The sequence below is a fragment of the Egretta garzetta genome, unplaced genomic scaffold (genome assembly GCF_000687185.1).
Source record: "Egretta garzetta isolate BGI_Z169 unplaced genomic scaffold, ASM68718v1 scaffold53, whole genome shotgun sequence".
Taxonomy (NCBI): Eukaryota; Metazoa; Chordata; class Aves; order Pelecaniformes; family Ardeidae; genus Egretta; species Egretta garzetta.
The window spans coordinates 2,566,641-2,583,467 of record NW_009259312.1 but is presented as its reverse complement, the minus strand read 5'-3'; the positions used below and the strand labels follow the sequence as shown (position 1 = coordinate 2,583,467).

At 41.2% G+C, this 16,827-nt stretch overlaps 1 protein-coding gene across 1 annotated transcript in view; it reads left to right on the top strand.

The window, feature by feature from the left end:
- The window catches only part of KIAA1210 (KIAA1210 ortholog), a 47,089-nt gene that overhangs the window by 28,878 nt on the left and 1,384 nt on the right, over nucleotides 1-16,827 (top strand). Inside the window, exons 5-12 of the mRNA XM_035891959.1 lie at nucleotides 1,981-2,139; nucleotides 3,150-3,215; nucleotides 7,075-7,287; nucleotides 8,391-8,493; nucleotides 9,369-10,943; nucleotides 11,697-11,848; nucleotides 12,537-12,642; nucleotides 16,785-16,825. Coding sequence (XP_035747852.1) covers nucleotides 1,981-2,139; nucleotides 3,150-3,215; nucleotides 7,075-7,287; nucleotides 8,391-8,493; nucleotides 9,369-10,943; nucleotides 11,697-11,848; nucleotides 12,537-12,642; nucleotides 16,785-16,825 — 2,415 coding nt within the window. The remainder of the gene's footprint in view (nucleotides 1-1,980; nucleotides 2,140-3,149; nucleotides 3,216-7,074; nucleotides 7,288-8,390; nucleotides 8,494-9,368; nucleotides 10,944-11,696; nucleotides 11,849-12,536; nucleotides 12,643-16,784; nucleotides 16,826-16,827) is intronic.

The following is a 16,827-nucleotide window of genomic DNA, read 5'->3' as shown; positions in this document are numbered from 1 at the left end:
TCTGCTAGGTCATTTCCTTCTTCCAAGGCACATACTGAACCCTCCTTGACAGCTCCCATATGAACTGTTGGTTATATTAATTGCATTTAAATAACTGCCCAGCTCAGAGCACTGAGATAAAAGTTTAAGATTTTTCCAGAGACTGAAAACAAACTGTTGATAAGGCAGCCAAAGGCCATTGAAATTCTTTCTTTGCTCAGTGTGAGCTTCATGTTGCAAAACACAATTGCATCACATGTTAAGTAATAAAAGATGCACAGAGGGACTTGTTCCTCCCGAAGACTGCAAAATAGGCTAAGCTTCAATTCAGGGTATTTTTTATATAACAATAGGAGTAGTAGGAGAAAGCATGTTTATATATGACAGAACTTTGTTGGGGATAAAAAGCTCTTTTCATGCTATCTCCAGTCCGCTGTGCCCTCTCTTCATCCATCTGTCATCCTGCATGGTAACGTAATACTGCCAGCACTGTTCTTACAGCCGTAAAAACCAGCCTTTTGCTGTGAGCTTGACTCTTATCAGAATAAAAGCCAAACACTAATAAAAGCTGTTACTTTCTTAGCGATGTAAATTAACTTCTACCAGTAGAAGACAGACTGTAAATTCAGAGTTTCCTCCACTACACTTTGCCGTCTGCATGTAATAAATTTAATAAATCAAATATGGGAAGTTGTGAAAAGAGGGAAAAGCAAAACTGACTTTCTGTATTTTCCTTCCCAAGTGCACAGGTATGTCGTATGTTTTGTTTTGCCCATGTATTACAATCTTTGTGCGGTTTGTCATCAGTCCTGCTTTTGCAGATCGTATTGGTGATACTTTGATTGTTGTGGGTAAGAGGGCAAGAAAGCTGTTTGAATGGAGGGACTGGTAGATTAAAGCGTGACATTGTGCTACCCTGTGTGGCTGTTAGATCTATAGGAATTAAATTCCAAGTGACTCTCGCTGAATAAGAATGGCAACTATTTAGATCTATTTTACAGAGATATAAATGAATGCATAGCTTGCAGAAGAGCACAGAATTAGGCCTAGAATTTCCCAATCTGGTTTAATAAGCAAAGAAACAGAAAAAACAGGTCTGCATATTTATCTTGGGAAAATTCAGTTGATATGTTTTTAGTTGAAGGACAAAGTTTCTGTTCAGTCCTTGTTTTTATTCCAGCTTTGACATAGCCGACAGACTTAAGCCAAGAATTTTAGTAATGGTGTTTCCTGAGATCTGAACTTTTTTAGTTTGAGGGAACATCTGGCTGCTTGTGAGGTTGCAGACCTTGTTTTATTTTTCTAGGGTCAGGGCCTGCCAGAGCATTCTTTTGTGCAATCTTGGAAAAGAATCCCTATACTCCTTTACAAACAAAGTTGTTCCTGGCTGCTGTTACCATTCTTGCTGTAGACAGGACCAGGATGTGATGCTGGGGAAAATTAACAAGCAATTCATTAGGGACGATCAGAAATTGAATTAAATTGTCTTTGTATAAGAAGTGGGACTTAGCTACTTGTGCAGGAGAAGGTAGTGACAAGATCTCAATATTTGGAAGGGCTTTGTGAAGGAAGCCTGACCACATAAACCTGGGGTTGGGAACTGCTGACTGACAATACTTTTTGTGACTATTTGGGACATCCAGATATGTGTAATTATTCAAAGAATACTTAAATCTAGAATTTTTAAAGTTTTGAAGTGAGTTAAAATGCTGTAAATTTTCTGGAATTGTGAAATTTCTGTCTTTGGTAACTTACTGAATAAAACTGATTTTGATTGTAATTCTGTACTGAAGTCAGTTCTAATGATGGGTCCTTAATGAATGTAACTAAATAAAATTTTATTAATGGCCATTTTCTGTAAATGGTCTGTTTCTTCAAGTATTTCTGTTAATGAAGAGATTCTGCATACCTGGTGGGAGCAACTGGGGTAAAAGTGTCCAAAATGTCCCCTATAAATAATGCCATTGAACGTCTAGATTCTGAATTTCTTTTCAACCACAGCTTCAGTTGCAGCCAAACATCAGACTCGGATCACCTCCTCTTGTTATAACTGGAAAGAAACTGGAAGATGCAGGTGCTGTTTCTGAAGACGATGGTTTACCTAGAAGCCCTCCTGAAATTTCAACCCTTCATGAAGTTCTGACAGATTCACCAAGCAAGGTAAAATCATTATGTCATTTTAGAGACCACCTGTACAGAAAAGATAAAATCTGCTTGGAGAAAGGGAAGACCTTTTTTGCTTGCTTGTGATAAAATCTAATGGTACAGATCAGTCAGAACTAGAACAAATTACCCAGGTAGATTGTGGACTCGTCACTGTGAGGGGTACCTAGGAAGTGCCCTTACAAATATCCCTTCTAAGTACAATTTTCGATGCTTTTATGTAGAGGAGTGCTGGAGCAGTTGTGACTCAGCTGTCAGTGCCTTTGGGCAAGGCAGTCTCTCCTGGCAGGTCTGTATGGCAGAAAGCATAAAAAGTGAATTATTCATGGGTGAGCATTGTGTTACTGTGACTGTTCCACTTCTAGTCTGAGAACAGGCTGAGATACTCACACTGCACAAATCAACTTCCCATGTCATCCAGCTGCAAAGAGTTGGAGAGAGATTGGCAGTTTCCTGCACCTGTAGAAGGGGAAGGGGTTTGGGGCGTTTTAAAGCTAGTGAGGAAAACAAAAATAATGAAGACTGCAAGAGAATCTTAAACAGTTACTGATTTTGGAATGAAGTAGCTCAAAAACAGGGTAATATTAGTTGAATTGACAGGAAAGCAACAATCATGAGTCTGAGGAGAACAGATCCTGGTGGGACTCAGAGGGGGTTTGGGTTATCTTCTTTATTAGGAATTGCCTTCTCACAGCAGCATGATTTTGGACTTGAGTGAGCATGTGAGCATTTGTGAATTTGAAGATATTAAAACAATAAGCAAAAAAAACTTTATAAAAGGTATTGCCTCATGTGGTCAACCTTCAACTTATAGCAGGATAAAGCTCCCCTACTTTATGTTTGATCCCCAATGAACTGATGAAACCTACTCACTGAGGTGGGGACTCAGCGACCCTTCCCTTATCTTTCCTCTTGTGTTTTCTCATAATTAGCACTGGATATCCAGTCCCAGATAATTCAGTGTGATACTTCCCTTGACTTACCCTCTTCCTTATTTTATCCCACAGTCCTCCAACCCTGTTCAGCGTCATAGCTCTTTGAGTTTAGGCGGGACAGACAGTGAAGATGAACAGGTAAATAGCTACTTTTCCTGCTAATAAACTTTCCTGAGACAGCATGTGTGGTACCTGTATGGAGCCAGTACAATGATCTTTTTATTTTAATCTATTCTGGGTACAATGTATGCAATTACAATTAATGAACAGTACAGAGTGGTGCAAATGATACTGAAAATGTACCTATCTCAGAGTTTTGAATAAGAAACAAATAAAGAGAGGCAGAAATCTACTGGTAAGTGGTTTGTGTGAACAGCATACTCAGCTCTGTGACACAGTATGAATCTGTAAAGTTACAGAACAGAAAATTGGGCAAAGCAAAGCACTTCAATTCTTCTTCCATGCCCCAGGGCCCCAATACCCAACAGCAGTAATAGCTTAATAACATCTGCCCGTCAGCAGTGGCTTGTGAGCAATGTCCTGCATCTCTCTTATCACAGGAAATAATTGCAGGATCAGACCTTTCTGATGTCAGGTATTCCACAGGAAAAGGTCTGTGTTCATTTGCAGTTTTCTTTGGGTGGTAAGTGACCATCATCATCATCAGGTTCTGCTGTCAGACCAACACAGTCTATTCCTTGACCAGCTTGGAAAAAGTTACAGACGTCATGTTTTTTGGAGAGGAGCCTAGAGGACCTTCACCTTGACTGTCCCTGCTGCTTGAAGCTGAGTTGAGTTCCTGCCCATCTCATGCTTTCAAGGCAGGCCTGCAAGGTCTGCTTATGTAGCCTTTCTCCAGCATTAATAAATACAATGTCTGAAAGACCAGTCAGACCACAGTTATGCCAATGGGGTCTTCAAATGTCAGTGACAAAGGCAGCCATCAGTCCAACAGGGCTGATTCGATTCATGGGATAGCCCTTGCAATTGTATAAGCAAAATAATCTGCCATTTAGCTGAGAAGGGGAATATTTATGGGTCTAGAACAGCTACGGGCCATTTTGGCCCAAGCTTTGCAGTCCTCCATACAGAATCCCTGTTTGAGAAGCTCACCAGAGAGAACACAGTTTAACTCTTTGTGAAACTGAGAGTAGCCAGTGAGACAGAAGGAGGTTAACAGGGTACCTAGAAGATTCCTTCTTGAACAACAGTATACCTTGAGGGACAGCCCCACTGCCCAGGAAGCTTTTCCTTTCATTTCCTCTTTGGCCAGCCTTCTCAAAGGGAGAGAGCAACCTTTGTGAAGACCAGCTCAACTTTCCTGTCCATGGTTGAGATCAGGCACTGTCCTGCTCAGTCATTCCTAGATCTTTTGCTTTAGGGATAGAAAGAGAAAGCAATGTCTCCCCCTTGTAGTAGGCTACTAGTCACACAACTCTAGAGGCCCAAGTGATCTAGGTAACTTTAATTGTAATTATTTTTAATAACTTCTCATATATATTTTGTCATTACTTCAATGTACATTTTATTAACTCGTCTCCTGTTTTATATTTTGACTAAAAAGCTCCATTTTGTAAGCCTGCATGCTGTTTTTATCTTACAGTGCAAAAAGCCTTTTTCTGTCCAGTTCTGAAGTCTTTGAGTTCTTCCAGTCTTACAACCCCATCTCCTATGAGAAAGAAAGACAGGGACAAGAGAATTTTTTTTCTCTCTTCTCTATTGCACAGAATTCCCCACTTAAAAAGGCTCTTTCTTTTTCTCCCTAACTCACTGGGAATCTGGCTAGTTACTCTACTGTACCATGTATGTTCCTTTACCCAAATATTTTTCTTAGTCAGCAGTTTGGCTTAGCAGAAATCTTGCCAATATGTTTATCTAAAATTAAAAACCTTTTCCTAAATAATCCTATTTTTTTTCATTAGCTTCTGAAACTATTTATGTAGTACCAGGATTTGAGCTAGCAGAACACAAGTTGTTAAACTGAATAACCTCATCCCAAAGGTGAGGAAAATTGCAAAAAGCACCAAGAAATCTACACCAGTTATTCCATTTAACAATGCTGTATATTTATTAAAGGAAATAGAGGATTTGATCCTAAGCAAGCTGGAGTTAGATGCAATGTAGTGGTTTACATTTTACTATTGTATTGATCTTGCTGCAGGTGATAGTTACTTCATTTCTTTGCCCTGTGCTGCTTCACTGGGTTTTCAAAGAGCTTCATGCTGGCTGTCACCTCTGTGTGAAACCCTGATGCATCACCCATGTAACTTCTCTGTGCCTTCCACATTTATAAATACCCACTTTCTGACTAATCTAAAACTAAATGTGAGGCTATCTCTCAAAGCAAGCAGCAAGTGACTTCACAGCATCACCCTGGCTTTGCCAGATAGCCTTTACAGAAATCTAACTTCCTTCTTGGCACCTTCCACCCAGACTGATTAAAAGGAAAACAGGGTCTCAGCTTGTGGGGCTGAGAACAGTGCTTTGGCACAAACACTCTTTAGGAAATGGGCCTTCTGGCTGCAGCGTTCTCCTTGTGCAGGCTCCTGTAACTGTGCAATAACCAACAAACACCAGATTTATCTTACACTTAAACACTGGTGTGGAAATCCTGTGTATGCTCCACTGTCTGTGAGAGAAGATACCAACTGTCAGTCAGTGCTCAGAGAAAAAAAATACCCTGAATCCTCAGTGGAGTAGGAAATTCGCCATTTATGTACAGCAGCACTTCAGATATTAGCTTCAGGTGGTTTTATATTAAATAAGCGCAACTGTAATTTTATAATTGAAAGGCAGAAGAGCTTGCATGTAGAAATGACTAAAAATGTTACTATTTTTGTAAGTTCTAGTGATCCTTACAAGCTTATTGTGGATCTTGTAGAATTATAACAATAGTTAGCTTATTTACTATCTGTGTTCTTCTTTCTTTCTTTCACAATGTGTACATTTTTCATGAGAAGAATCTGTATCTGTAATAATACATTCTGTTATGGTTTATTTCAGATCTAGGAACTAAAAAAATTCAGTGGAGAGTAAGAAAATTAATTTTAGCTACCTTAAACACAAAGCAAATGTTTGTAGATCAAATGGGAAGATGCTTTCATTATCTTTAAAACTTTGTAAGCATGCGTATTTTAAATGCTGTGTTATATCCTAAGCTTAAACAAAACTAAAATCTGAATGCCAAGCACAGTTAAATGGCTGTGTTTCACCTAGCTTTATGGCCAAAGCCAAAATAGCAGGTATGTTACCCTGAATGAAGTTTGTTTGGCATATCTGTGAAATTTCGCAAATGTTCCAGAAAACGTGTTCTACATTTCAAAACAGTAACAAAACCAGTCAAACTGCATGTTTATGGGTTTCTCTAGAAACATTTCTGTAACCCCAACCTTTTTTTTTTGATAGCATAATCTAAGGTTACTGCTGTTCAGTTCTCCAGAGCAGCATTGCTTCCAGGGTGAGATCCACATTACTGTCTGGAAGATGGTACTGGGATACTTGTTGGAGAGAAGCATTTGATTTTTCTGGGAGAGTGGATATTAAAAGAGCAAAGTGGCTATGGTAGATTTCTTAGAAATAGAGGTAACGAGGAGCAAGTATCCATGCTACTTTCGTGGCTTTTTAACAACATATTCCTGCAATGTGTCACATTATTGGAATGAAAAGGCAGCTATAAAAACTGCACCAGTGTCTCCTGCTGGTGCATACGTATATTGCAAATGGTTTTTCAGTTAAGAACTGGGACGGGGACAGCTGAGGCTCTTTGCTCTGGGAAGAGAGACAGGTATTTCTCAATTTTGTGTAGCATACAGCTGAAAGAATAGAATTGAGTAATCTCTGTGCAGACATTACATTAGGCATGCATTTTAAAGTGAGGATTTATGTCCAAAAAGGCAGCCATTTCAGGCTTCTGAAATGGAATGAGCTAGCAAAGGAATTATTTCAGAGATGTGGGTAAGCCAAGCAAAATGTATAGCAACATGTTTGTGTTTTACAGATCCCTTCTGGAGCTTCCTCCAGGCCCATCAGTCCTTCATCCTCTGCCACAGTGGGGGCCCCCGGCTCACGAGGCAGCAGCTTCCTTCCCATTGACTTCACTGTCCCTGCCAGTCCCCTCAGCTGCCTGGACACTTCAGCAGCCAGGCACAGAATTGCCATAAACCCACGGAAACAGAAAGGCTTTACCAACAAGAATCAGCAAACCCCCCAGGTAAGGGTTTTCTGGAAAAGAATCACTATGCAGAAGGAAACGGATGTAAATTTTTAATTATTATTTTAAACATTTTTTCATTTTTTTTTCTTTCCCATCCACATTCCTTTACTTTTTCTGTTCTTCCATTGGAAGAAGGGAAACCATCTATTTTCCACCCACCAACCCAACAAAAAATACTCAGAAGACTTCAGTATCATGGATGCTGAAGAAAAGTGCAACTTTAGTTTTTCATTATTTAACCAAGGAAGTTGCAAGTTACACTTAATTTGTAAAAACATTCCTCTTGTTTGAAAAGCTAGTTTTCTTTTTAAAAGAAGCCTAAGTCTATTTCTACAATTTCAGATTAGCTTTAACTTAATTCTTTGGATGTGAAAGGAAAGACTGAAGGACTTTGGGAAGGAATGTGGCTCTACATGTGGGAAATTACGATGAGATGCTTCTCATCCTGGCTTCTAGGAAACACATTGTGAAGACAAAATTCACCAGATAGAAAAGGTTGTTGAGCTGGAGTGTGACAGAAATAAGAAGTAACGGTTCTGTACTGCATGTTCCCCTCTCCGTAAGAGAGTCATGCATGAAAATCTGTCCTGAAGTTAGAAGTGCCCTGCCCTGAGAAAGGGGAAGGGGGTAGGAGAAATTCAGGATGAGTGTAATACACAATGATCTTTTCTTGGAAACTTGAGCCCTACAGCATCTTTGCTGGATATTCTTTGTACTGCAGCTGGTACGACTACAGTGCTGAAGGATAAAAGCTAATTGTGGAGTGTCAATCAGATACCAGAAGTGATGATAATGTCTCTGGCTTCATCTGTTCTATGCCACTGGGTAGCTTGGGCGATGTCTTAAAACCATACTCGTTCACTCAGAATATGTCAATCCCAGAATGTTTCAGATTCAAGAGAGATGAATGGGCTGCCTTTGACATTTTAAACACAAATGATTTCTAGGTTCTTAATTGGAATAGTACATTACCCACAGTGTTGGTAAATTACAGGATGGGGATTTTGTGTCTGTTTTGAGTATTCATAAATGTGTGTGTGTACAAAATACAACTTTTGTGCATGATTCTTTAACTAAAACATCTCACTGTACCTCATTAGGTGGAACAGCTGGAAAGCGAAGCATGTCATCCTGCAACTCCTGAAAAGAAAGGAAATTCAATAGAATTGCTTGAGAGTGACCAGCATAAAAGTGATTGGGAAGGTAATGCAGACTTACGTGTTGCTACTTTGGGTGCTTGAACTCTTCTACATAAGGCTGATGGGACCTATTTGAATTGTAAGTCCTTTCAAACTAGGCATCTTTTGGTTTTATATCATAAAACCAATCCTGGCTGCTAAAGTGTTATGACGGAAAAAGCCACATGCTCCACTCAACACAGTGGTGCTGAAATGGCGAACCTTGAGGGCAGCATTAAAAAAAATACATGAAGTGAAAGTACCATGTCCAAAAGCACCTGTGCTACACAGTTGGCTAGATCTCATTCACTGGGGATCAGAGCTCCCTGAAACTCGGAAAAACCTTAACGTCGGTATTATATGTTATAGAATCATAGAATGTTTTGGGTTGGAAGGGATCTTTAGAGGTCATCTAGTCCAACCCCCCTGCAGTGAGCAGGGACACCTTTAACTAGATCTGGTTGCTCAGACCCCCATCCAACCTGGTGCTGAGATATTCTGCTTAAATACAGAAGATCCTCCAGGTCATTCTAGACAGCCTTTCTAGGCATACACGTGAAGAAATATCTAGGGAAATCTGGCCAGTAGTCTTACAAGTAGGGGTATGCACAGAAACAACAACTGATTTGGTACACCTTAAGCAGCAGCAACAACTTGCAGTCATTCCTGGGATGAGGTATGCTCAAACTAAAAACTTTATTAGTCTCCTCACTTGGACAGCCTGTTTCTAAATACACTTTTGGACAGCCCATTTCTAAATATGCTTTTAACAGCCTTATTTATCAGACAACAGTGGCCAACTCATGCTAAATGACGGCACTGTCTGGAATGAGTTACTGATACAGACGGTACTTGAATTGTAACCTTTAAGTACTCACTCTTCACCTATGTTTCGTACAGAATTATCAGCCCAGGTGGGACATTGTGCAAAGGGAAGTTGTTCTAATGAGACACCAGGTGTAAAAAGTCCCACTGATGCTTCCCATGACTCTCGTGATTCCACACTTGTGGCAGAAGACTCTTGTGCTTTGCTGCAAGAGGATTCACGCCTTCTAGATGTGGAGCATCACTGTAAAGCAGCTGCACCCCTTCTGAGAGCTGAGCCTTCTCCAGTGAACCCGGAGGAACACCACAGTGCAAAAGTGTCCTACTGTTCAGATGAGTCTGCCGATGAATTGAAATTACATCAGCAAAATAACAACACTGTAGTATCTGCATTTCCAAAATTGCAACAAATGGAAGGAGAAGCTGTTGTTTTTCCAGACATACTAGCAGCTGACTTGTTTAGCAACAGTGTGGAAACAGAGGGCATAGATATATTGGCAGATGTTGCACAAAGTTCCTCAATAAATTCTGTGGACCCAAACATCAACGACCAGGAAAAGGGGGATCCACTGTTTATTGGCAAAGTAGAAGCCTGCTTGAGTATTACTGAGAATCATTCCAACCATGCTGTCTCGGATACTGCACCAAGCACTTCACAGGTTGCAGTAGCTGATTCAGAGTCTTCTTCTGACATCAAGAGTGTGGCTGTTTTGAAGCCTGAAAACAGTTCAGTAACAAGAAATAACAAAGAAACTTGTGAAATAATGGAATTTCAGTCATCCAAAGGCAATGCAGAAGAAAAAACAGACGCTGCTGCATCTGTCTCAGAAGCAGGTTGCATGCTAACTCCCAGTAAATTGGAAGTGTGTTTTAAAGGAGAAACTGTTTCTGTTTCAAAGGGTAATAAGGGCAGTCAGCAGGCCAACACATCATACATTTCTGAAAAACTTTCCATTGGATGTCTAGCCTCTTCAAGTTTGGCTGGCTTGAAGAGTAATATCTCTTCTGATAATGACAGTAAGGAGTACCAGATAAGTAGTACAGCTTCCCACAGAAAAACAGTGGAAGACAGTCGATCTTCAGATGAAAACGTAAAAAGTCCACTGAAGACTGCTTCTGCTAAACCAGTCAGATTTACCATTGCACCAGCATGGCAAAGATCTCTCTCAGGAGGTTCAAATTCAAAGGAAGATTCCTATACCAGAAGTTCCCCAACATCGCCTATAAGACCAGAGTTGTTTGAAGGAATGACAAAAGAACACACACGTTTTGATGCAGTCACCCAGGAATTGGCAAAAACCAACTCGGATAGATTTGATCGAGATTGTAAGGACAGTGATTTGTATTTGAATTCTTCTATGGAGTGGGCTGACTATGAAGCACAAAATGTTGAAAACCCGTTTGGGATCAGACTAAGGAGAACATCTTCTTTACTAAAATACCAGAATGAAAGCCGTGCTGAGTCTCCAAAGCTGATCCCCTCAGCTGTTCCCACTCCTTCTTCTGCCTCAGTCAAGGAGGATCAGAAATCAGTGGGCACTGGGAAGCCACCTCCGGGCCTTCCTGTCAGCACAAAATCATTTGTTAAAAAAACAGATGTCTTAGAAGACAAAAATTCTCTCAAGCAGCAAAATGGTCACAAACTTTCAGGTATTTATGCTGTATTTTTATCTAAACATTGTATAAAACAATATAAGAACCTTGGCAGAGTGGCAAACAAGAGATAAAAATCCTCTTGACGAGGGCCAAATTCAGCCTTGAGTTCATCAGCACCATGGTTTAATTGGCTTGATGATTTGGCCAGTCAAGAGAATTCTTGGCTTATCTTAATGAGAGGTGTGTTCCAGCAAGAATAACAACAGAGTAATAGCTTAAGGGCCTCTGAAGCATTTCTGGTATGACCTACATGTGCACATAGTTGGGAGTTTTAACATGGCTTTTGAAAACTTGCTGCTGTTTTGTAGTTAATTTTCCATACTGCAGCAGCTCAAACCTTGACTAGGAGTTGCATTAGATGTGAATATTTTTTCTATTTTTTCTACAATCACTTAATTTAAAATATTTAAAAAGTGAAAAGGCAACCTGTATTTTACTGCCTACATGAAAAAATAATGGTTATCATACTCATTTAATCTGCAATGTGAGGATGTTGTTTCAAAGGCAAAATCCGGTTCACAATGATCTCAGTGGGAGTTCTGCCATTGACTTAAACGGAAGCAGAGTCAGGTCAAAAACTCCAGAATAAACAGAAAAACAGTTATTGCCAAGGACAAAATCATCGGGGAAGGTAATTTTATCTCCACAGTGTTCAAATGGTATTACAGATGCTGAAGGATTTAAACCACAGCGAGACTGACTTGACCTAAATCCTTCTTCTTTACTTCAAAAATGCTTCTTTCGTAGAAAAAGTCTCCTCACGACATTTGGAAACTGCTTGCTCTGAACCAGCTTGGATCTCCATGGCAAAACTAAAACAAAAGTGTTTCCAGGACCACCCTCTTGCCAAAGAACATAAAGCTGAAGACAAAGCTTTGACCAAAGTGGATCAAGAGGAGGTAGAGTACCACATAATGTTGCATGAGTGTGAATCCTGCACCAGATTGCTTGGGTACTTTTGCAAACTGTTCAATATCATCTTCATGGGAGGCACGTTGTGAGCACTACTCAAAGGGAGATTTTCAGGGCTGGCCTCTAAAATGTATTGAGACAGACAACTGATGCAAGTGAGCAAACACATGTGTGCCTTTACTGTCACAGTGATTCGTTTCAGAGCTGGATCCTCTTATATGTTCCTTTGCACTACTCAAACCTGAACCTTTTCAGAGCTTTCCTGTTGCCCAGAATGTATTTACGTAGCCCAAGAGCTGCTTTGAGTTGCACTAACTTCTTTACTATTAGACCGCATTCACTGCTCTGCCCTGGAGACTGCGTACTGAAAGTTTGGCTTTTCTGCTGACTCTTGCACAAGTTACTTGTGCAGTTTGGCAAGTTCTTCAATTCCCCATCCATAAGAGAGAGAAAGGATAACTTACCTATATGTGAAGTAACCCTGTATTTGTAGCAGCTGTCTTCTTTCTTGCCTTCTGTCTGTCTCCCTCCCTCCCACAGGATGCCCTCAACCATCTTTGGCTTTTGCTGCATTTCCACAGCCAGGTTTAGAGATGTTGTCTGGGCAAGCTTTATGAGTGACAGTGGCTAGTGCGTTTCTTAGTTGCATTCTTTTCTTCTCTCCTCCTTTTGTAGCAAGAGATTTGTGCTAGTGAGAACATACTGAAGAGGAACACGTCTTCCAGCTTGAGTTCTCAGGACAAGAAAATGCAAATGAAGACCAGTGTGTCTGCTGCAGCAGGTATTCTTTTTCTTTACATCTTTACATAGTGGCTACAGTTTACACCAGTAAGCAGTGTGTGTGGCAGGTAACAGGGGGAGATAGCAACCTTTTTGATAACTAGCACACTTTATGTAAGGCCCGTTCAGACTATAGTTTGCGTATAAGTCAACGTATTGGCTTGCTCACTCAGCATAGAAAGCAAGTGAGGAAGTTTTACCTCCACTGCCAGTTCATGGAATGGCATATAAACAGTATGGTGATTTATTACTGGCAAAGGCCAGCGCTACAGAATAGCAGTTGAGGTTGGAGAGTGTCCAGAAGGGAGCAGCAAAAAAGGTCAGGTCTTCTAGATCTTCAGTCAGCCAGGAAATACTGATGGGAGTGGAGTTGTTTAGTCTAGAGAAGACAACTTAATTTGCTGCAGAGGACAAGACTTTATGCCCTGTGTGAGCTTAAAATGCAGCAGGGGAGGTTTAGCTTAGACATTAGAAAATACTTTCTAACAATAAGAGTGGTGAAGTGCGGAATAGCAGAGGTTGCTTACAGAGCGTGTGCAGTTTCCATTGCTGGATGTGTTTAATAGATAAACATGTATCTAAGAATAATTTAGGTAGAGTCAGTTCCACCCTCAGGTGAACGCAGAGGCTCGATGGCCCCTCTCCTGCCCTGTTAGCTGTGATTCTCTATAAGAAAGATGCTGGGGAGGAGTGTGACTCAGGCATCGTGACTCACATACCTCTTCCCAGGCTACTGCTGGGCTGCAGCTTATCCCTCCCTGCTTACTCAGTGTGGTGCCAAACCTCAGGGACATGCTCCAGCTAGATATAGATAAGCCAGTTCTTCAGCTGTGAAAGCGTATTGTGCTGGCTGAAAGCTATTGATTTCAGATGCTGCCTAAGAAGATAAGAAATGCCCCACTGTGTCAGAGCAGTGGCTTTTCTGTTCCAGGTTCCTGCTGCTGACACTGTCAGTAAGAGATGCTGTTCTAGAGAGAGTGCGTGTACCTGGCCGCTTTCCCCTTACAATCCACCAGCATCCAGAATTGTTGTATTAGAGATATTAGGGGGTACCTCTGTGCCTGCTCCCTGTAGTAGTTGTTTATAGAGCTATTATCCATTTTTGAATCTACTGGTCCTCCAAAATAAGCTTTCTCTGACCAGCTGAGGGTGTGCACCAGCACAGAGGCTCTGGTGTCAGTTGCCAGCCTGTGTGTGTGTTATTAAAATACAACAGTTTTTAAGAAGGATTCTGTTACAGGCCAGCTTCATCTTACGGTTTTAGGTGCAAAGTGAGAGATGAAAAGTAAACAGGCCAAGATTTTTTGCTCAGATTAAGTCTTCCTTTGAAAGGCTGGTACAAACAGACTGGATTTCTATATGTTGAATCATCTAAACCTCGGAAGCCCAGTAGATTTCAGTCAAAATTAGAACTCCACAAAGTAGTCCTCTACTCGTTTACTAGAACTTACACTACTTGTGGTCCTTGCAGCAGAATTACAAGTCTTTCTGCATCACCTCTTCCCAAGAATTGGCCTAGTTTCCTGACATCCAATGACTGTTTCCTCCCCTCCAGGGATACTCTTTATTGGCATATTCTAGTCTTCCGCTCCTTGAATATCACAAAATTGCTCTGACCAGTGTTGATGTTTAAGGAAAACGCTACTCTACTCCTCAGAAAACCATGCCTGATTGTTTTGGAAATGTTCAGCACTGTTAGCATGTGAGTAGGAAATTGGGAATACTGAATCTACACTCTCCTCTGATTTCATTCCCATTAGCACAGCCAGTGATTTGTTTAGTTGAAGGTGCTGGTGGTGGGAAGGATGTATATTTAGTATCCAGAGGAGTTATTAATGCTTTTTGGCTTATGTTAACTGTTAGCATTGTTCTGGATGGATGGTTGAGGTTTTCTGTGCAATGCGTGCATCCTGCACACAACAAGAACCAGGACAGCTCAAGGTCAGCTAAGTTTGGAAGAGAATTCCAAGAAATCAGATCCTTACTTAACTGAGTGTGACTGTTTTGTTACTGCTGCGTGGTAGCCCATGTCCTAACCAAGGGAAGATTAGTTAGAATAATAGAATCATTTAGGTTGGAAAAGACCTTTAAGATTAAGTCCAACCGTTAACCTAACACTGCCAACTCCACCACTAAACCATGTCCCTAAGCACCTCCTCTGCCCAGCTTTTAAATGCCTTTTTTTCAGGCAGTTGTAGGGAGCAATAAGGGCTCCCCTCAGCCTCCTCTTCTCCAGGCTGAACACCCCCACGTCCCTCAGCTGCTCCCCATCAGCCTTGGGCTCCAGACTCCTCACCAGCTTTGTAGTCCTTCTCTGGACACGCTCCAGCCCCTCAATGTCCTTCTTGGAGTGAGGGGCCCAAAACAGCACAGCATTTGAGGGGCAGCCTCACCAGTGCCGAGTACAGGGGCACGATCACTGCCCTGCTCCTGCTGGCCACACTATTCCTGCTACAAGCCAGGATGCCATTGGCCCTCTTGGCCACCTGGGCGCACTGCTGGCTCATATTCAGCCGGCTGTCAACAGACACTTAGCTTGCCTCTTCACTCTCCCACTTCATCCTAAGCATGTTGAGGTTTGTCCCAAAGCCCATCTTCCATCAAATAGGCATGAGCAACCTTTTTTGGGTTTTGTTTCGTCTTGCGCTGTTGTGAGCAGGCAAAGGGATTTAGACTCACTTTTGCTTATTACAAAGAAGGAAGTCTCCCAAAATGTGAAAATTTCCAAATTCAAAATTTCAGTAACACTTAAATTCCTATGTCACCTCTAGATACTTCTGAAAAAATTGCAGCGTAAGCAGAGCTGCAGCCTGTTTTTAATGGATAGTATACTTCCTCCGGTATTCCGAAGTATAGCTTGCCTCCTGCAAGAACTACCAATGAACCAGGATTTTTAGAAGACCAGAGACCTCCTGAATGGAGATAGGAAACTGGCTTTGCTCAGGACTGTGACTGATGGAGCTTATGAATGTTTTCCGTTGATTTCAGTGCCAGCAAGATCAAGCTTTTTGTACTTAACATGGCTTAAGTCCCCATGTGGCCTCTGTTCTTGTGCTGGAGCACAGCAGCCTCATCATGCCTGCCACATGCCATGCACAGACTAATCAAGCATGAGAAAAAGTTTGAATTTTCTCAGTTTGACTTATACACAGAAATGAAGTACTGCCTGGGTTGAAATGGATGGAGAGAGCATGACATGCAAAGACTTGTGAACCATGTCTCGACAAATGAGAGCTGCATCTGCACAGAGCTACATTCTGTGAAGCCGCATTCCAGGCTGTTGGTCTGAAGACGTTAATCTTGAAAATTTTCAAACAAGATGGATGGAGGAGGCCCTTTCTAAATAGTTACTCAAAGCCATACAAGGAATGTTACCTGTATTCCTCCATCCTTTGTAAGGATGACAGGCTTGTGTTAGGCTGCATGAAGAGGAACACCCAGCCCCACCAGCATCCCACCTTCTTGGCTTACAAGTCCAAGAACATAAAGCACTGGTTTGATCCTTACCTAGTATTTGATAATATTGCTGGAGCAATATTTGTGCTGGTGGTGAAGACTGAAAAAAAATCTTTAACTTCTCAGTGTTGAAAAACATGTACCAGTTACTTTTAACCCCACAACAATCCTGGGGTGATCCTTGCCCTGCAGATACTTTGTTTCCATTTTCCTGCATACTCAGGAGTCTTAGTCCTAGATTTTCTTGCACTCACAGAGCAGAGTAAGCCTGTGGAACTCCTTGCCGTGTAGTTGAGTTTGAAAAGATTAAGAAATGTTTTAGCCAAGAATATGAATTATAAAAATACACAGTCTCCACATGCTTGAAGAATTTTGAAGAACTACTTCATTTATCAGGGCTTAGACACTTGCTGTTGGGACTGAGGAGAAAATTCTTTTATGGTCAGATTATTTACTAACAGCTTAGTATCAATTTTTCCATTGCAATAGCTAGTCCTCGCTATTGTTGTAGCTGTACCAGATAGTGCTGGCGATACCCAGTTTAACAATTCCTCTGACTGATTTTTGAGTCACAAACATTCTGGGCTGTAAAAAAATTGCTTTAGAGAGAAGGAAATACTATTGGCAGAAATTGAATTTTTGAGTCTCTAGCCTTCTGATGAGTGATGGATATCTTGTTGTTGGCAGGTAAAGTTGGACCTATTGCTCAGGAAGCATCTGTGATTCCTGC